At 38.7% G+C, this 22494-nt stretch overlaps 1 protein-coding gene across 2 annotated transcripts in view; it reads left to right on the top strand.

Annotated features, from left to right (window-relative positions):
- Window positions 1-3706: 3706 nt before the first annotated feature.
- Window positions 3707-22494, top strand: part of LOC103022747 (rho GTPase-activating protein SYDE1) — a 53545-nt gene continuing 34757 nt past the window's right edge. For both annotated transcript variants that reach the window (XR_007424326.1, XM_022670307.2), the window contains exon 1: window positions 3707-4042. Coding sequence is in view for 1 of the 2 variants with exons in the window: in XM_022670307.2 (XP_022526028.2) it covers window positions 3958-4042 (85 nt within the window). In the remaining variant the exon portion in view is untranslated. The remainder of the gene's footprint in view (window positions 4043-22494) is intronic.

The following is a 22494-nucleotide window of genomic DNA, read 5'->3' as shown; positions in this document are numbered from 1 at the left end:
TTTATAGCATTTATTTGCAGAAAATTAGAAAAGGCTGAAATTCCAAAAAAGATCAATATTTGGTGGAATAACCCTGATTTTATTCACAGTTTTCATGCATCTTGGCATCATGTTCTCCTCCACCAGTCTTACACACTGCTTTTCCATAACTTTTAAGCAGTTTCTCTTGATTATATTCCAGAGGTTTTCAATTTGGTAAAATCAAAGAAAAAACTCATATTTTTAAGTGGTCTTTGTATTTTGCCTGGTCAAATTCATTCACTTCATGTGTGAATATGCTGTACATTCATTCTGCCTGCAAAAAAAAACATGTATTTTTCTATTTCAGGCAGTTTCTGTATCTCAATATACTTTTCCGCATTAACTCTTCAGGCTCTTTTTGCGTCAAACATTACTTTTATTTTACTACAGACATATTTTGGATATTTGTTTTGTCTGGTCAACTTCGTTTAATTTAGCATTGTCTGTTGAAAAATTATCGTCAGATTGCTGGTTCGAATCCCGGTCATGCACCTTGCCATCAGCTGTCGGAGCCCTGGGATTAGCCTTGCTCTCTCTCATTCTCGATCTCTCTTTCTCTCTACTTCTCCATTTCTCGCTCTCTTTTTCACTCTATTTCTTGCTCTTTGTTTCTCTATACTTTTCTGTATTTCTCTATTTCTTGCTCTCTTTCTCTTTACTTATCTATTTCAAACTCTTTCTTTCTCTCTGCTTCACGCTCTTTCTTTCTCTCTACTTCTCTATTCCTCTCTCTCTCTCTGCTTCTATATTTCTCGCTCGCTCTACTTCTCACTCTCTCTTTCTCTCTACTTTTCCATTTCTCGCTCTCTCACATCTTCTTGATTTCTCGCTCTGTACTTCTCGCTCTCTTTTTCTCTCTACTTCTCTATTTCTCGCTCTCTCTTTCTCTCTGGTTCTCTATTTCTCTATACTTCTCTATTTCTCTCAACTTCTCTATTTTTTGCTCTCTCTTTCTCTCTCCTCTATTTCTCTCTCTTTTCTCTACTTCTCTATTTCTTGCTCTCTCGTTCTCTCTACTTCTCTCTCTTTTTCTCTACTTCTCTATTTCTTGCTCTCTCGTTCTCTCTACTTCTCTCTCTTTCTCTATTTTTTGCTCTCTCGTTCTCTCTACTTCTCTCTCTTTTTCTCTACTTCTCTATTTCTTGCTCTCTCGTTCTCTCTACTTCTCTCTCTTTTTCTCTACTTCTCTATTTCTGTCTCTCTCGTTCTCTCTACTTCTCTCTCTTTCTCTCTACTGCGCTATTTCTTGCTCTTTCTTCCAGTCTACTTCTCTGTTTCTTGCTCTCTTTCTCTCTACCTCTCTATTTCACACGCTTTCTTTCTCTCTACCTCTCTATTTCACACTCTTTCTTTCTCTCTACTTCTCTTTTTCACACTTTCTTTCTCTCTACTTCTCACTCTCTTACTCTACTTCTCTATTTCTCTCTCTCTTTCTCTCTACTTCCCTCTTTTCTCTACTTCTCTATTTCTTGCTTTCTCTTTCTTTCTACTTCTCTTTATTACTTCCTCTTTCTTTCTCTTCTTTACTTCTTTTCTCAATCTCATTTTCTCTCTATTTCTTGCTCTCTCTTTCTCTCTACTTCTCATTTTTCACACTTTCTTTCTCTCTACTTCACACTCTCTTTCACTTTACTTCTCTACTTCTCACTCTCTTTTTCACTTTACTTCTCTATCTCTCACTCTTTCTTTCACTACTTCTCTCTTTTCTTTACTTCTCTATTTCTTGCTTTCTCTTTCTTTCTACTTCTCTTTATTACTTCCTCTTTCTTTCTCTTCTTTAATTCTTTTCTCAATCTCCTTTTCTCTCTACTTCTCTATTTCACACTCTCTCTCTCTCTCTACTTCTCTGCTTCTCTCTCTCTCTATCTCTCTTCTACTTCTCTATCTCTCTACTTCTCTATTTCTTGCTCTTTCTTCCATTCTACTTCTCTATTTCTTGCTCTCTCTTTCTCTCTACTTCTCTATCTCTCAAAGTAAATGTGAGGATCAGTAAACTGTAGATTTACAGTTGGTTAGTTAGAGTTGAAGTTAGAGTTGGAGGTTTAGGGAAAAAGTAAAGTAAGCTACCAAGTAATCCGAGTTGCAATTGTTCCAATATAGGGAAGACAATGTTAGCACAGATCTGGATGAGAGCTCCATCAGTCTCTGCACTGTGTCGGTCTGTGAGAATAGGGAAAGCAGAGTAGTTTCTCGTATTGAGAGAATTATTTATATCACAGGCTGTGTCACATGTCGCACTGCTGCATCATTTTGCTGGTACTGGAACATGTGATTCTGCTGGTACAACAGAATCCACTGTTCTTCAGAAAGCCTCTGGTGGTCAGCAGGAACTTCTTCACCCGAGCCAGTAAACTCATGAATCAGGAGGGCTTCGTTCATGCTCACAGGACCAGAGCTCGTCATTCTGATTCTATTTTTCTGGTCTAGCGCTCAAAAAATAGATGTTGAACTGATATTTATACTCAAAAATAGTATTAATTCGGGGAAATTCACCAAAAGTAATTTTGTAAATTCCAATTTCTATTATTGAATAATATAAAAGACCTTCAAACTATGAAGAAAAGCAAAAAAGTGTCAAACAAACTTGAATTTCTTGTCTCTTAATAAAGTGTTTGAGAGCATCAGTTAAAGTAAAGTAGTGAAGAGGTAGAGTTACAGGTATACAGTGAATAGTGAATATTTGAATTAATGTTCTAATCCAGATTATGAGAAGCAAGAACTACTCATCTAAGTAAATAAAAATTAACTTTAAGAAATGCAAAAGAATTAAGTTAAAAATAATTTTAAGATGTTAGGATGGAACTGGCACCTATCGGGACCACACCAGGAAAGGTAGAGCAAGAGTTACCTTTGTTGTACAAGATATAAGTTCATCAGACAGGTAACGCTTGCACTTCCTTTCCAGGGGCGGCCCTGATGAGTGCCAGTTTCATCATCATAAAGTTTTCGATGGTGACTCTTAAGTTACTACAAAATTCCTGATGTGTTCCTTGATAGCCTGGATCACTTCAGTATTATCTATCTATATACAGCTCTGGAAAAAATTAAGAGACCACTTCAGTTTCTGAATCAGTTTCTCTGCTATTTGTTTGCTATTTATAGGTTTATGTTTGAGTAAAATTAACATTTCTCTCAAAAATAAAAATATTGTCATTTAGAGCATTTATTTGCAGAAAATGAGAAATGTCTGAAATAACCTTTCAGACCTCAAATAATGCAAAACAAGTTTATAATTATAAAATTTTAAGAGTTCAGAAATCAATTTGTGGAATAATCATGGTTTTTATGAATAATAATGCATCTTAACTTGTTCTCCTCCACCAGTCTTACACACTGCTTTTGCATGCCTTTATGCCTTTACTCCTGGTGCAAAAATTCAAGCAGTTCAGCTTGGTGGTTTGATGGCTTGTGATCATCCATCTTCCTCTTGATTATATTCTAACTCATCGTTTTTAAGTGGTCTCTTATTTTTTTCCAGAGCTGTATATCTATCTACCTACATATAATTACAAATCTAAATATATAAAACAAATATGCAGTAAATGTAATTACTGTGCAGTAAATGAAATATAGATCATTAAAAAGTCATTTTTTTTTGCCACGCACCTCCTCCATCCGCCTACAGCTAATTAGCAGTAGGACTACATTTCCCATAATCCCCCGGGGTCGCCGTCAGAGGCAGCGGCGGGCGGAGAGAGGGTAGTTTGGGAAAGAATCCGTGGAATTTGTTTCCTGTGAAAGTTGTCCGGAGCGGAGAGCGGCGCGCGGGGATGGACACGCTGAGAGCCGCGGATACAGACATGCACAGACCGGTTTAACCGCTTTAACCAGGAGATTCCGGGGGTTTTATCTCATTTACAGCGGGAGAAACACCCCGAGAACCCGCGCGGAGCTCCGGATAAACAGCGCAGACCCCGGGGACCCGGGGCTCCAGGCATGGCTGAGCCCCTGCTGAAGCGCACCTTCTCCCGGCTGCGGGGGAAAGACCGGACCCGCCGCAAGACCGACCCCAAACTCACCGGTGAGAGAGCATCTACACAACATCTACACCAACATCTTCTATACACTAACATCTACCCCAACATCCTCTACACACTAACATCTACACATTTACATCTTCACAACGTCAACCCCAACACCTATCCGAGCATCATCTACACACTAACATCTACACATTAACATCTTCACAACGTCTAGCCCAACATCTATCCGAACATCATCTACACACTAACATCTACACATTAATATCTACACCATGGCTACAATCTAACATCTACACCAATAACGTCTACATACTGACATTTACAATGTAACATCTTTACAACGTCTACGCTCTTAATATCTACATACTAACATCTGCACAACATCTACCCCAACATCTATCCCAACATCATCTACACACTAAGATCTACACTCTTAACATCTACACATCTACCCCAACATCTAGCCCAACATCATCATGTACACACAAACATCTACACAATGTCTACACACTGACATCTACACTCTAATCATCTACACAACATCTAAGGTTACCCCAACATCATCTACACACTAACATCTACACATCTACACCAACATCATCTACACAGCGTCTACACACGTCTGCACTCTAACATCTACACCAACATCTAACCAAACATCTACACAATCATCTACACACTATCTACATAATGTCTACACACTAGCATCTACACTCTAACATCTACACAACGTCTACACACTATCTACATAATGTCTACACACTAGCATCTACACTCTAACATCTACACAACGTCTACACACTGACATCTACACCTGCAATGTCTACACACTAGCATCTACACAACACCTACACAATGTCTACATTAACAATATCTACACACCAATATATACACAACGTCTACACACTAACATCTACTCCAACATCCGCACCAACATCATCTTCATACTAACATCTACATAACATCTACACTCTTAGTGTCTACACCAGCATCTACGCAATCATCTACACACTAATATCTACACAACGTCTACACACTAGCATCTACCCACCAACATCTACACAATGTCTACACACTAGCATCTATACCACCAACATCTACACAATGTCTACACACTAACATCTACACACTAACATCTACACACTAACATCTACACACTAACATCTACACTACAACTACACACCAACGTCTACAGACTAACCTCTGTATCAACATCATCTACACACCAACATATACACAATGTCTACACACTAACATGTACACCAAATCTACACACTAACATCTACACCATCAACTACTAATATTTACACAGCATCTACACACTAACATCTACACAACATCTACACACACTAACAGTGACACAAACCTTTACAGACATTGTCAACACCAGCATCATCAACCCCAACATTTACACATCATCTAAACCAACCTCTACACACTGACATCTACACCATCTTCCCCAACATCATCCCCAATATCTACCACAACATTATCTACCACAACATTATCTACCCCAACATTTACACAAACATTTATTCAACAACTCCTACCCCAACACCTACACCATCGTCTACACCACATGTGTCAAACACAAGGCCCGCGGGCCAAATGTGGCCCGCCACGTCTTTTTATGTGGCCCGCGAGAGCTTGTAAGATCTTAGTGTCTATAATAAATAAGTCAGAAGCGTTCTTTGACCAAAAAATACATTTCCCACAATGCTTGTCGATTGCATTACCCGCAAAGTTACGGCTTACTGCCACTACACGGCAGTGTAGTCATTGATGTGGAAACCCTGCCGGAGGGAAGGTGTAACTTCGCGGGTGGAATTGAGACATATAAATGTTTATCCCATAATGTCCAGAAAAAGAGAAGTTGATGCAGACGGACGGCTGTGCTTCAAGGCGAAAGACCGGTATGCCTTTTGTGTTACGAAGAGTGTTACTGACCAAAATAAACGCTTTTTAGGAGAGATATAAGTTCTGTGTAAATATTTATAAGACAATAGCTGACAAAATCTGTTTTAATGACGTTAATAAACATCACTGGGACAGCGCTAGTCGCAGTTTCACCGCAGCAAAGTACGAGGACGTGAATCACTTATCTAACCAGCCTTTACTGATTTCTGCCCTCAATAACCCTTTCAATAACCTCCAATAGCCTTTAATAGTCTTCAGTAGCCTTCAACAGTCTAACCTTGCAGCCGTGGTGTGTCCACTAAACTCCGTAGTTATAAACATCCTGAGGTTAGCAGCGCGATAACTGACCTGTTTATAATGTAATCCCAGCAGTGACTCATGCTCTAAACGGCTGCTGTTAGGTGATTGGGCTGAAAGATGAACTGTAGAGAGCTGTATTATTCGGTTACAAAAATCTTTATTTCATACACAGAAGAACTTAAAAATTTTAAAAACGCTCCAGACTGGCTGAGCTGAGCCCTGTAGCCCGTGGCTGGGCTGTAGCTCTGACTCAGTAAAGACTGCGGACTTGTGGTGCTGCTGCTGCAGCTCCCACTAGTGGTTGGATGAGGAACTGCTAAATCTGAGGAAATGCTATGTTCTTAACAGCTCACAATTTGATTTTATATTTATTAAGCCTTATTTCAGTTAATAATTTCAAAGTTAATATAACTTGATGTCATTTCTATTCACTTGAATAGTTTGGTTCTTGATTGATGGAGTTTTTGGATTTCATGACATGACAAATTAAAAGGATTTATGTTAATAGAGCAACAAGCAAACATTTTTTCCATGCAACTGTAATATTTGATTGAATAAATAATATATTGAGAGTTATTTAACATTAAGGAGTAATTACATTCATTTACATATATTACATTTGGTTACATTTTATTACATTTATAAGTTACATCTGGCCCTCGGAGGACAGCCAATATGCCAATGTGGCCCTCGGCCAAAATGAGTTTGACACCCCTGGTCTACACCAACAATATCTACAATAACATTTACACATATTCCACAACATGTAAGCCAACATCTACCCCAACATCTACACTAACATTTACACAAGAGCTCCTGACGAAAGTCAAATTTAAAAACTTTAAAAGCATCCTCAAGTGCAGTCGCCAAAGAAAAACTAAACATCAAAAACATTATGATGATGGAACTGGCACTCATCAGGACCTCGCCAGGAAAGTAAGAGTAAGAGTTTCCTCGGTTGCACAGGATAAATTCATTAGAGTTACCAGCATATATGAAAAATCATATATCACGATATGGATTTTTTGATATGACCATAACGATATATATATATATATATATATATATATATATATATATATATATATATATATATATATATATATATATATATATAGATAGATATCACATTTAAGTATGTTTTCAGTTATTCTTCAAAAAATATGACAAAATAATATCATTGCTTACATTTTTCTAACTTTATTTCAAAGTGACATTAAACCCAACTTTCACAAATAAGAATTTCTACCTTTTAGTGCAGCAACATATATTTATCAAATAAAAAAAACAGATGAGGTTGATGCAGTAGCTAAATTTTTCAAAATTATACAGGTATTTAAATTGAGTTATCAAAATAAAGTCAATTAACATTTTTTAAAGTGTCCGTCAAATAACATAAAGCAGCGTCACGTCGCAAAAAAACACATTTTGAAGCTTTTTTTGGTGAAGATTACTTTATTATCACTTATATAAATTGAGTTTATGCAAAGTGACCACGGCAATACATTTCATCGTAGCCTACTTTATATATTTGCATGAATAATTGATGAAATTACTGTAGAAACGATAGGCTACGATATTTATCGTCATATCGCACAGCACTACCAGCATCAGAGTATTTTGTTTTGTTTAACACTTTTTTTAAGTTACTACATGATTCATTATGTGTTCCTACATAGTCTGGATCACTTCACTATTCATTTACCTTGTAGGAAAAAAGCACATATAGTTTGCAGTGTAAATGTAACACACATCTACAGAAGCATTAAAACAGGGGTGTCCAAACTACGGCCCGCGGGCCATTTGCGGCCCGTTTCCTTTTTTGGAGCGGCCCGCGAGGTATTTTTGAAATAGAATGAAAGTTGGCCCGCTGTTAAGCAGGTTTTTATAATGTGAGATTCAAAGTTTGAACGCTAGGTGTCAGAAATGGGCCAAAGAGTCTAAAAGCGGAGAGGGTGCGCATTTCTAGCGCAGAAAATCGGACCAAAGAGTCTAAAAGAGGAGAGAGTGCGCATTTCTAGCGCAGAAAAATAGTCCAAAGAGTCTAAAAGCGGAGAGAGTGCGCATTTCTAGCACAAAAAACGGGCCAAGTAGTCTGAAAGCGGAGAGAGTGCGCATTTCTAGTGCAAAAAATCGGGCCAAAGAGTCTATAAGCGGAGAGAGTGCGCATTTCTAGCACAGAAAAATGGGCCAAAGAGTCTAAAAGCGGAGAGAGTGCCACCTTCTAGTGCAAGAAAAACGGGCCAAAGATTCTAAAAGCAGAGAGAGTGCCCAGTTGTACCGCAGAAAAACGGACCAAAGAGTCTAAAAGCGGAGAGGGTGCGCATTTCTAGCGCAGAAAAACGGGCCAAAGAGTCTAAAAGCGGAGAGGGTGCGCATTTCTAGCACAGAAAAACGGGCCAAAGAGTCTAAAAGCGGAGAGAGTGCGCATTTCTAGCACAGAAAAACGGGCCAAAGAGTCTAAAAGCGGAGAGAGTGCCTAGTTGTACTGCAGAAAAATGGGCCAAAGAGTCTAAAAGCGGAGAGAGTGCGCAGTTGTTCCGCAGAAAAAGGGCAAATGAGTCTAAAAGTTGCTGTAATTAAGGAGTTTAATATTAAGAGACATCATGAAATGAAACATCAATTTGAATAATCTTAGTTTACACAACACTGTCAAAGATAAAGATAGTAAGTCAAGTAAAATGGTGTGTAAATTAGGGCTGGCCCGAATAGCGTTTTTTGAGCTCCGGATATTCGGCACTGATTCGAAGCGAATATTCGAATATTCGTTTTTAAAATAAGAGGTAAAAAAAAAAAAAGGAAATCACGGCCCCTTTAATCCAATGAAAAATGTTCAATTTGCTCTGACCGACAAGACATATTCACCCCGGATTTTTGGTGTTTTTATCCCGGATTTTTGTGTTTTCACCCCATATTTTTTCTGTGTTTTTAGCCCAGATTTCTTTGTGTTTTCATCCCGGAATTTCTGCTGCCCCACACCGCGGCTTATCCGCTGCGTAAGCAGGCTAGGAGGCTGCTGCTGCACGGTTTCTCCGCTGCGCAAGCCAGCCCAGTAAATTGCTGTTTGTGTTTTCACACTTAGGCTATTTGCTTAAAAAAACAAACAAACAAAAAAGTTTGTTCAGGAAGTATTTTATATTCTTAAACATTGGTAATTATATTAGAAGACAGTCATTGTAAACTGTACTTGGTCTATTTCGGTTAAAGGATTGTGCAGGGCATATTACTGATTTTGTATTTTTGCACTTGGGCTATAAGCTCAATATTAAATATTTCGTTTGTTTAGAAATTATTTTATATTTTTAAACCATGTTAAATTATATTAGAGTAGAGGAAAGTCATTGTTAATGACGTTATTGTATTTGGTCTATTTCGGTTTAAGGATTGTGCAGGGCATAGCCGTATTACTGATTTTGTATTTTTGCACTTGGGCTATAAGCTCAATATTAAATATTTCGTTTGCTTAGAAATTATTTTATATTTTTAAACCATTTTAAATTATATTAGATAAGAGGAAATTCGTTCAGACATCATTTTTGTAGGCCAGGCTTTTGTAACCGATTTAGCCCCTACTGTTGCCACATTACCCCTTACGTTTTATTATATAAATCAGTTTCGTTTTTTTTTTATCATGTATAATAGAGGTCTGCGCGAGACTGATTTTTAAACCCACTCTTCCACGCTCCCGCGTTTCTGTCTCGTTACCGCTCCGCAAAAAAATTGCTTCTTTTAATCCCGCGCCCGCCCGCCACATACACATTTCTGCCGCTCCCGCCCCACGTTCCTAATATGAATTAAATAAACTACATTTAATGCTTCAAATTTACTTATATATTTATTAAAACAGCAGCGCTGAATAGTGCGGTCCCGTTCCTTACCCCAGTCCAAACACCAACGGTGTGTGCGTGTGTGTGTCGGTCCATCCTGCGCGTTGAGAGTTTTCTTTAGGTTTTTTTTTTTTACAATTATTACAGTTTTCTTAACTATTTATTAATTTGCTCCCGCATCGTCTGGATTAAACTCCCGCTCCAGCCAATAACAGTTCAGTTCTGTCCCGCGCGCAAGATATTCTGACGGGACCCGCGAGAACAGAAGTGGTTAGAGTGAGTTGGAACTCTGGAAAGGAGAAAAAAAACGAATATCCGAATACCAAAATTAAAAACCGAATACCTACTCAACGAACGAATATCCGAATACCCGAATATTCGGGTCCAGCCCTAGTGTAAATGAAAGTAATCAGGAAAATGTATTATTTAAAGTGGTATGTTTCATTATTTGTTTTATTATAGAGTCTGTGGCCCCTGACTTCAAATATATTTCTCCTTCTGGCCCCCAACAAAAAAAGTTTGGACACCCCTGTGCTAAAAGCATAAAGCACGAGCATTAAGTTCTATAATCTGATACAGGACAGCTGGTTAAGGGGGCGGAGTCGCTGTAGTGTGGGTCGCTGACCCGTCTCGGTGTCCTGCGGTTCAGGTGATGCTCGGGCGTCGCGGGTCGTCAGTCTCTCGCTGGCCGAGCCTGAGCTCTGTATAATAACCACTAATTACCTCCTACTGACAGCTGAGTTAGCTCAGATCTATCTCTCAGGGAGGATGTTCTCGAGTTCCACGATGACACCCTTTCATTTATCTCTGTTTTCGGTGTTTGATGTTGGGGGGCGACACTTGCTGTTGAGTTACTGGTGAAATAACACGCTCACTATTCTGTACAGTGTTCATTAACATTTTTAAATAGAAATAAGTCCAGTATGGAGGATGCAGTGATGGAGGATGATTATGGAGTATTTAGAAATTTATTTAGCTCCCAGTTACTTTAAAACACTGCAGTGGGAGTATCCTTTACACACACACATACATACACACATTTTTATTTATTTTTTTATTTTTTCCTACATAGTAAATTAATATTAAAGTGATCCAGACTATGAAGGAGCACATAAGGAATCATGCAGTAATTTAAAAGTGTTAAATAAACCAAACCAAAAACCTGGGAAACTCTTGTTTGCTCTGATGAGTGCCAGTTTCATCATCACAACATTTTTCATGGACTTTTTTGCGACTGCACTTGAGGATACTTTCAAAATCGCCATCATCTGGATTAGAACATTACTCAAATAGAGCTATACCAACTCTACCTCTTCACAACTTTACAACTGATGCTCTCAAACACTTTATTAAGAGGCAAGAAATTCAAGTAATTAACTCTTGACGAGTTCAGCACAGCTGTTAACTGAAAGCTTGAATTCCAAAAAATGTATAAAGCATCATCTAAGCAAGAGGTGCTACTTTGAAGAATGTAATATCTAAAACATATTCTGGTTTGTTTTTTTGTTAGTACTAAATAATTCCATATGTTTTTCTTCATAGTTTGAAGGATGCAGAACATTTAAAAATGAGAAAACATCAAATTTAAAGTGTGTCCAAACTTTTTTTTACTGCAAAAAAAGAAAACTTTAATGTTTAATGTTTAAAAAAAATGAAACAGTTGTCAGTGTTTATTCATATGGCCAAAAATATCTCTGTTACAAAAATACCCTGAAATATTGTGATATTATTTTAGGGCCATGTCGCCCGCCCCAACACTGTAGTCAGCTCACTTCCTGTGTGTGTGTAATACTGATGTTTATTGAGTTACTGATGTGTTATAACTGTTTAATAGGGGGTGAATGTGCTATGATTTAAGTTTCTATAGTGTGTGTTAGCTTATTAGCATTAATTAGCATTATTTTATTGTAGAAACACTGAAAAGCAACACGGTCACTTGTAATGTGAGTAAAGTCAGCGTGCAGGATGATTGGTGTGCAGCTGCATCGTTAACTTTAATCAGTTTAATTAAGCAGCTGCTGAGGATTTACCTGAAAGAGTAGGGTTACCAGCACACTAGGCTCTAGCTTACTCTTTTTAAACCACAGTTAGATCCGACCCTGCAATGTGATTGTCTGAGAGGTGTTCAATGAGTGCCGTTATCAGCTGATAATGCACTGTAACCGAAGCTCTCCATGTATTACTCCGCCACATACAGGAAACCTAGCAACGATGCAGCGCTTACAAACCAAACAGCACTACAGCTTCAAACAGAGCAGCAATGGAACTATTTTAACTCACAGCGTGTTTAGAACCAAACAGATCCTATTTTATCCTCCCCTTTAACTTAAAATCGTTCAATAAACAGTGTAATGGAACTGTGGTATAATAGCAATAAATAATACACTCAAGGTTCGTGCTATAACCTGTATTATTGGCACGTCACTCCCTCTCGTGTATTATTGCTTAAATAACTGTGCAAAATAGTTACATTTCTCTCTCTCTCTATCTCTCTTTCTCTCTCTCTCTGTATCTTAATACCTCCCTCTCATCCCTCTTTATTTCTCTCTCTCTTTCTCTCTCTCTGTATCTTAATACCTCCCTCTCATCCCTCTTTATTTCTCTCTCTCTTTCTCTCTCTCTCTGTATCTTAATACCTCCCTCTCATCCCTCTTTATTTCTCTCTCTCTTTCTCTCTCTCTCTCTGTATCTAAATACCTCCCTCTCATCCCTCTTTATTTCTCTCTCTCTCTTTCTCTCTCTCTCTCTCTGTATCTAAATACCTCCCTCTCATCCCTCTTTATTTCTCTCTCTCTCTTTCTCTCTCTCTCTCTGTATCTAAATACCTCCCTCTCATCCCTCTCTCTTTCTCTCTATCTCTCTGTATCTAAATACCTCCCTCTCATCCCTCTTTATTTCTCTCTCTCTCTTTCTCTCTCTCAATTCAATTCAATTCAAATTGGCTTTATTAGCATGACTGTTTTAAAAAAAAACAATGTTGCCAAAGCACACAAATATCAAAACCGAACCTATAGTGAAACAACGATGAAACATAAACATCAATTAATTAAAGAAATAATAATAATAATAATAATAAAAAAATCACAATAATAATAATAACAACAATGATGATAATAGTAAAAACAACAATAATAATAACAATAGTAATAATAAAAAAATTATAGTGATTATAATGATCAAGTATAATAATATTAACAGTTGTTTATTAGGGGAGTTACTCACTGTCCTTCAGGCGGTGACAAGTTGCCACATATTTAGCCGCAAGAGGTGCTGTTTTTCCTTCGCCAAGAAATATTTTTGCCAATTCACATTCGCTCAGGGTTTTTAGGTTTGGGTGGGTATTTGTAAGTTTTTCGGTGAAATTATTTCTAATAAGGTTATATTTTGTACAGTGCAGGAGGAAGTGCAGTTCTGTCTCGACCTCACCGCTCTCACAGTGACCACACACTCGTTCCTCTCTGGGCAGCCAGGACTGTTTATACCTGCCGGTCTCTACGGCCAGGCTGTGGTCACTGAGCCGGTACTTGGTCAGGATCTGTCTCTGCTGTGGATCTCTGACGGTGTAGAGATACTCTGCTAATTCATACGGTCTGTTTAGGGCCCGATAGCATTGTAATTTGGACTGGGTTCTGGTGTGGTTGTCCCAGTGTTGTAGATAGTCTGATTTGGTCTGTTTGATGATTGGGTGGACTCTGATTGGACTTTGGTCAGCAGTGCTGGACTGAGGCTGTGGTGTGTTAGGGGTCAGTGGGTTAGTTAATCTCAGAACCAGCTGACAGAGGGGACTGGGTTTAGGGCTGAGCTCTTGGGATTTTAGTGCTTTATACTGCAGGGTTTTCTCATTACTACATTTCAAATGGTTCCAAAATTTTAAAGCTCTTTTTTTAATTGCTATGATAAGTGGAAATCGGCCTAATTCTGCCCTGCATGCGTTTGTTGGTGTTTTTCTTTGAACTTTTAGTATATTCCTGCAGAATTCAGCATGCAGGGTCTCTGTGGGATGCTTGTCCCATCTAGTATAGTCGAGTTTACTGAGTGGTCCCCAAACCTCACTTCCATACAGCGCAATAGGCGCAATAACGCTATCAAATATCTTACACCAGATTTTAATTGGTATGTTTATTTTGTGGAATTTTTTCTTGATTGCAAAGAGGGCTCTTCTGGCCTTTTCCTTTAGTGCATTCACTCCCAGATCAAAGTTTCCTGAGGCGCTGATTTTCAGGCCCAGGTAATCGTAGTGTAATGAGTGCTCTAGGGCGGTGTTTCCCAGAGTGAAAAGGTGGCTGTTTTTCTGAGACCTGGCTTTTTTTTGGAAGATTACAATTTTGGTTTTGTCCAGATTGACTGTCAGGGCCCAGTTCTGACAGTATTGCTCCAGCAGGTCCAGCTGCTGCTGTAGCCCCTGTTCTGTGGGGGACAGCAGCACCAGGTCATCTGCATAGAGCAGGAATTTGACTTCCGTGTTGTTGAGAGTGAATCCAGGGGCTGCAGATTGTTCCAGTAACACCGCTAACTGGTTTATATAGATATTGAACAGGGAACTCTATATTGATAACTCTATAGATATTGAACTCTCTCTCTCTGTATCTAAATACCTCCCTCTCATCCCTCTTTATTTCTCTCTCTCTCTTTCTCTCTCTCTCTGTATCTAAATACCTCCCTCTCATCCCTCTTTATTTCTCTCTCTTTCTCTCTCTCTCTCTGTATCTAAATACCTCCCTCTCATCCCTCTTTATTTCTCTCTCTTTCTCTCTCTCTCTCTCTCTGTATCTAAATACCTCCCTCTTATCCCTCTTTATTTTTCTCTCTCTATCTTTCTTTCTTTCTTTCTCTCTTTCTCTTCATACCTATCTCTCATCCCTCTCAATTCAATTCAATGTAGCTTTATTATCATTACTATGAGGTACAGTGTTGCCAAAGCATTATAACATATTAACAACAATGATATGACCATACATAACAATACAATAATAACTACATTCAGAAAGTATGTTTAACAAAAATATAATAATAATAATAATAAAACTTATCAATAAATATAATTATATAATAATGAAGCATTTTCTGTGATTAGAAAGGTGGGGGTCCTCATGATTAGGGGTGTTAGTGATTAGTGGGCTAACCACTCTCTCTTAGGCTTTGACCTGCAGTTACATATTCTCTCTCTCTCTCTCCATCCCCCCTCTCGCTGCCTCATCCCTCTCTTTTTCTTTCTCTCTCTTACCCACACATTCATTTTGCTGTCTCATCCTTCTCTCTCTAACTTTGACATCTCTCTCTCTCTCTCTCTCTCTCTCTCTCTCTCTCTCTCTCTCTCTCTCTCTCACCCACCCACTCCTTCCCGCCCCTCTTTCTCTGCTATGTCTAAAATAGGGAAAGTAGCTTTCTGGCTGGACTACGTTAGTGTGTGTGTGTGTGTGTGTGTGTGTGTGTGTGTGTGTGTGTGTGTGTGTGTGTGTGTGTGTGTGTGTGTGTGAATGGTTCCGAGCTGTTTATCTGCATTTATAGTGACACAATGTGAACTATGCGATAGGTGAAGGGCCATGGCACAGAGAGAGAGAGAGGAGGAGTGAGCGATCGTGAGTGAGTGAGGGAGCGTGAGAGAGAGTGAGAGAGCTAGGGAAAGAGCGTGAGAGAGAGTGAGAGAGAGTGAAAAACTCAGAGTCGTTCTCGGAGAAGAAGCCGAGACCATAACACTATCGGCCAAAATACGTCTTAGAAATCAGCTTAAACAGTCTAATCACAAATCTTCTTAAATAATTACAACTAATAAAACTGTTATTGATATCTTGTTTATTTATCTGTTTTTAATATGTATGATTTACTTTTATATGATTCATTTTTATATTTTTATTGTTTTTTTTACGTTTTATATAGTAACTACTTGTTTTATTGCTTTGGCAGAATTTGTTTAATTGCAATTCATGCCGATAAAGCTATTTTAAATTAGAAATTAAGTGAGAGGGAGCACAAAGAGTGAGAAACAAGAGAGGAAGAGAGTGAATGACAGAAAGTGAGAGAGAGAGAGAGAGAGAGAGAGAGAGAGAGACCAGCTGCAGGTCATGGTTGTTAAGTGGCCGTCTGCATGTTTCTCACAGCGTGTATTTGGCCTCATAACAACCGTGTTGTGTGTGTGTGTGTGTGTGTCAATAGATCTCTTTATCTTGAGTGTCTGTGGACCATGTGAGAGTCAAGCAACATCTGACATCATAACATTCATTTGACGTTAAGTGTTTAAGACTGGATTCGCTGGTCGTTTTTCACTTGCAAATATTCTCTGTGCTTTTCTAGCTCTGTGTGAAAAAGTAATTGATACCCCAAAACATGGTGGTGGTAGTGTGTGTGATGGTCTGGGGCCCGTCTCACATTTACCAACTAACATCTTGATGATCTCCAGAATTTTGGGTAAATATTCTTTACAGGACTGACGAGACAAAAGTGGAACTTTTTGCCAGGTGTGTGTCCATCCGTTACATTTGTCGTAAAACTATAAAACACATGATTTCAGAAAAGAGCATCATACTGAACGTAGTAAAACATGGTGGTGGTAGTGTGTGTGTGTTTGTTTGTGTGTGTGATGCTCTGGAGCTGCTGGAATAGGAACTTGCTGTAATAGATGGAAGCAGGAATTCTGCTGTTTATCAGACAATCCTGAAGAACAATATACGGCCATCTGTTCATCTGTTTGTGACCTCAAGCTCAGGTGTACTTGGGTTCTGCAGCAGGACAATGACCCAAAGCACACAAACAAGTCCAGCACCTCTGAATGTCTTAAAATCATATATGCTAAAAACTCCTCTAATGTGTCTGAATTAAAACTAAAAATTCTGTAAAGAAAAGAAAAACAAAATTCCTTTTTTGCCTAGTGTTTGAGTGCAGTTGTTTACCAAGTTATTAGATTTAGGGACAAACACTTTTTCCCTTAATTAATGCAATTATCATTTAAAAACTGCTTTTATATTTTCTCAGTTTACTCAAATTTTCTTTGCCTGTTTTTAAAGTTTAATCTAAAAAATGTAAGCATAATCAAAAATCTTGGTAACACTTTAAAATAAGACTACCTTTATAAAGGGTTTATAAATAGTTTACAATTGGTTTGTTAATAGTTATTAATAACGTTGTGAATGCCTTAAAAATCATTAATAATCAGTTAATGATACACATACTTAGAAAGGGTAAAAATGACCTGTTGTTTGCCAAATAGTGAACTCACAGCCCTCTATATTGTTGCTCTTTCTACGTATGTGTTATAACTGATTATTAATGATTTTAAGGCATTTACAACCTAATTAGTAACCATTAATAAACTAATTGGAACCCATTTATAAACCTTTTATAAAGGTAGTCTTATTTTAAAGTGGAACCAAAATCTTTAAGGGGTGAATACATTTTGACAGCACTGTATAGTCATATATAAGTGTAATATATTTATATTATATTTAGTGTGTATTGTGCAGTGCAGTAGGGCTGGTCTGCTGGTTGTTATATAATGAAGGATTGTATTGGCGCGGTCAGACTTCCTCCTGCTCGGCGTCCTGCCTGTTCTATACGCAATATTTATATTTTGAATCTGTTTTTTTTCCTCTTTCCTTTTTTGCTGTGGGCTTCCTCCTGCCGGGCTTCCTCTCGCCGGTTCTGCTGAACTCGTTTGTGTTGTTGTTGCTGTGGGACGGGACGGGGCGGGCGGTGTTACCCCTCTGCAGAGCAGATGTGTATCTGAAGCTGCCCTGCAGCAGCTTATTTACCCCTCTAACCACTTCATCCCCCCCTCCTCACTGATCACAGACAGAGAATAATGTAAATATAACACAGAAACACTGAGTACAAAACTGCTTTATAAATGTTTATATTTATTAGATCCACATATAAAATCTTTATTCTTTATTAGTGCTGTGAACAAAAAACGTGTTTGATAGTGAAGCGAACAATTCTCTTGCTCTTCCTTTCGTGGTGCCGTCCTGATGAGTGCCAGTTTCATCATCATAATTTAATTTAATTTTTGTAAGGTATTTTTTGCAACTGCACTTGAGGATACTTTCAAAGTCCTCTCCTAAAGTCATTTTTTTCTTTGCTTAGTTTGGTAGTTATTGCCATAATATGAATTATATACCTGGAACTCTACCTCTTCACAACTTTACAACTGATGATCTCAAACACTTTATTAAGAAACAAGAAATTCAAGTAATTAACTCTTGATGAGTTCAGCAGCACAGCTGTTAACTGAAAGCCTGAATTCCAGGTGATTCTACCTCATAAAACTGACTGAGAAAATCCAGCAGAGATGTGCAAAGATGTCATTTAAGCTTCTTAAAGCTTCTTAATAATTTGATAGATAGATAGATAGATAGATAGATAGATAGATAGATAGATAGATAGATAGATAGATAGATAGATAGATAGATAGATAGATAGAAATAGGAAATTTAGCAAGGAAATAATTTGTATATTTTATAAATAATAAAATATTTGTTAGTGTTTGATTATATGGCAAAGAATATATCTGTATCTCTGAAATATTGTGATTAAATGTTTATATTCCTTTGATCCACATATCATTTTTTATTCTTTATTAGTTTGTTTATTGTTTGATTGTTTGTTAAAATCTAAGGCTGCAGACGACAGCAGTTTTCCTTTTTTATCTAAATAAAAGAATAATGTATTTTAGTTGTGTTTGGCTTGGCTTAACAATAATAATTAAGATGCTTAGTAATTAAGATACTTGCATATTATTATATTGTTAAAAAATATTACGTTAAAGCATAGCACTTTCATATCACTGCTGTCAAATACAAATGATGCCCCAAAAGTGCACTTTTTGTCCATTTGTCCGCTTTTTTGTAGTGATTTCAAGTTTTTAGTTTTAGTGTCCATTTATTTTCCCATTGTTTGAACCCTGCTGCTGTTCTCTATGTTGTATAAATAATTTTGGATAAAAAAGGCCAATTAAAATGCTCTGATTTAATTGAAATAAACTCTCATTGACTTACATTGACTTAAATGGGCGATATTGCCCTTATGTAATATCATAACACATAAAAGAAAAGAAAAAATGACTAGGAAATGAAGGTCAGTCAATCCAAAGCTCAATTTTAAGAACTTTGAAGGTATCCTCAAATGCATTCGCAAAAAAGACCATCAAAAATGTTATGATGATGAAACTGGCACTCATCAGGAAAACCCCAGGAAAGGAAAAGCAAAAGTTCCTTATGTAACACGTGGTAAGTTCATCAGAGTTATTAGTAGGGGTGTACCGTATCGTATCACACGCAATAATATCACCAATATTTTTGAATATTGTGAACAATATTATACTCTGAAATATCTTGTCAAATCACCCACCCCTGATTATCACATCAGGATGCTACTTTTTTATTGTTTTTAGCAAAAGAAAAATTCACACTGTTCTGAGTGAGAAGGTGTGTCTATACGTTTGACTAGTACTGTAATAATGTGTGTGAGGTATGTATGCTGTGGAGTGATGGTGAAGAATAGTACTGTGCTGGTGAAGCAGATCTTGAGGCCTGAGGTAAAGAGTGAGAGGGGGAGATGTGCAGCGTCAGCGTCTGAGCTGAGAGGTTGATGATGAAGATGATGATGATGCCGCTCTGGGCCGAGTGTCTCCTGTACAGCAGCCCAGTGCCATCATTTCTCCTCCAATCACAGAACAGCAAAACACACCGCCCTGTATGACTTCCTGCACACAGACTCGGGCAATACAGATGTTTACAAGGGAGTTTCCCCTCTGTGTGTGTGTGTGTGTGTGTGTGTGTGTGTGTGTGTCTGTATGTGTGTGTCTGTGTGTGTGTGTGTGTGTCTGTATGTGTGTGTCTGTATGTGTGTGTCTGTATGTGTGTGTGTGTGTGTGCGTGTGTGTGTGTGTGTGTGTGTGTGTGTGCGTGTGTGTGTGTGTGAGTGTGTGTGTGAGACTGGGAGTGAGCAAGTGTGTGTGTTCACTGAACGCTCACTTTCACTCATACAGACACACAGAGTGATGCACAGTCACACATGGTCAAACATACACACAGTCACATACAGTCATACACACAGTCAAGCACAGTGACACACATATACACAGTGACACAGTCATACACAGTCATACACACAGTCACTCACGGTGACAGTCATGCACAGTGACACATACACTTACACAATAATACAGTTGCCCATACACGGACAGTCCTACCCTCACGCACAGTCACATACACAAAGTGATGCACAGTCAAACATATGCACAGGCATACACACACAGTCATACAAGCTCATACACAAACTCGCACACAGTGATGCACAGTCACACAGTCTCACACAGTCATGCACCCACACAGTCATGCAGTGGCACACAGTCATACACAGTGATGCACAGTCATGCAGTCACACAGTGATGCGCAGTTACACACAGCCATGCAGTGGCGCATATTCATACATAGTGAAGCACAGTCATGTAGTGTATGCAGTGTATGCAGTTATGGTCATGCAGTGGTGCACAATCATGCACAGTCACACACAGTCATGCAGTGGTGCACAGTCACACGCTCGTATAGTCATACAGTCATACATAGTGATGCACAGTAACACACAGTCATACATAGTGTTGCACAGTAACACAGTCATACAGTGGCACACATTCATATATAGTGATGCGAAGTCACATACAGTCATGCAGTGGTGCACAGTCATACATAGGGATTCACAGTCACGCAGTCACACACAGTGATGCGCAGTATCACATAGTCATGTAGTGGTGCGCAGTCTCGCACTCACTTATAGTCTTACAGTCATACATAGTGATGCACAGTCATGCAGTGGCGCACAGTCATACATAGTGATGCACAGGCCTGCAGTCACACACAGTGATGCGCAGTATCACAGTCATGCAGTGGTGCACAGTCTCGCACTCACTTATAGTCTTACAGTCATACATAGTGATGCACAGTGAAGCACAATGATGCACAGTCACTCACTCTCACACAGTGACACACAGCCATGCAGTGGCGCACAGTCTTACATATGAACAGTCATACACACACACACACACACACAGTCATGCACATTAATGCACTCGGGCACAGTGATGCACAGTCACGCAGTCACACACAGTCATGTACAGTGATACGCAGTCACATACAGTGATGCACAATCATACAGTTACACACTCATATCTCTCTCTCTCTCATTCTCTCTGTGCAGTGCTCGCACGCCCGTCTCGCTCTGACTCATTAGTGAAAACACAGTAAAGAGGGCATAAACTCCAGAGAGTAAACACCACCTCACTCTACTCCTCACTCACCCCGACCTCAGCTCCTCTATCAGATAACCCTGCTGCAGAGGAAACACACCCACACACACACACACTCTCTGATCAGTAACTACTGGTTCACACTTGTTTGCTGTTTTATTGCTGCTGTTAGTATAGTGCTTTTTCTGCCGTCTACTAAATACAGGCACTGCAGTAAAGCTATCCATCACAAACTGCATGCAGTAGAGAGAAACCGAGACCACAGGGCATCTGGAGATCTGGAGATGGAGAGATATGATCAGAGAGAGAACATAGGAGCACTAGAACAGAGTGTACTAGACCGAGGACTGGAGAAAAGAGAGAAAGAACGAGTGCAGAAGGAAAGCAGGAGCGATTTAAAGTTGGAAACAGGATGCAGAACTTTGAAAAATGACTTGTCTGAGCACGGTTCGCTCCTGAGCTCTGACACACTTATTTATCCGTCCTTTTTCTTCTCTTTCTTTTTATTTTGGCCGTTTCAGCAGATAGCTTGGAGCTGTATCTGCTGAGGCTGAAGTGGGGAATGGAAAATATGTGGGGAAAAATGGAAACACTGGAAAATATCAGTTTCTGCCGCCTGGAAAAGTGAATAAACTTCTTTAGAGAGAATAAAAAGTGAGTGTGTTTAGAGCAAGTTAGATACGAGAGCTGCTCTCTGACAGGATGTCTCAAATTATGTGTGTGTGTGTGTGTGTGTTGGGCCTGGGTAGGGGGTGTTAGGGGGGTGGGTATTTTTGGGAAAACACTTAATGGCTTGTTCTAGGCTTATGTTCTTTGCAAACTTTTCCACTGCTCTTCTGACTCCGTTAACTCCGCTACTCGCTGCCTAATACAGCGCAGCACTGCTGGAATTAAAGAGCCTGTATCATGGAAAACTGCAAAATTTTGCACACTTTTCCTAAATAAAAAGAGCTCTCTGTAGTGCGTAACCCATTCATTCTTAATTCTATACAGCTGAAACATAAAAACTGAGGCTGTTTTTCACCTAAAAATAGTAGAAGCGGGAATTTCTAGGCATCTTGATGCATCTTTTTCTCCTATAAAAGTTTTTTTTTCTTCATTGCTTGAGTACTTGGTACCTTTAAAGTAAAGTACCTGTAATAATCCATAACGAATGTTGCTATTTAATAGAATTTTTGGCTCTATTTCTAATAATTAATAAAATAAAATA

This window comes from Astyanax mexicanus, chromosome 15 (assembly GCF_023375975.1).
Source record: "Astyanax mexicanus isolate ESR-SI-001 chromosome 15, AstMex3_surface, whole genome shotgun sequence".
Classification (NCBI taxonomy): Eukaryota; Metazoa; Chordata; class Actinopteri; order Characiformes; family Acestrorhamphidae; genus Astyanax; species Astyanax mexicanus.
Note: the sequence above shows the minus strand (reverse complement) of the source record. Positions and strands in the feature narration are given on the sequence as shown.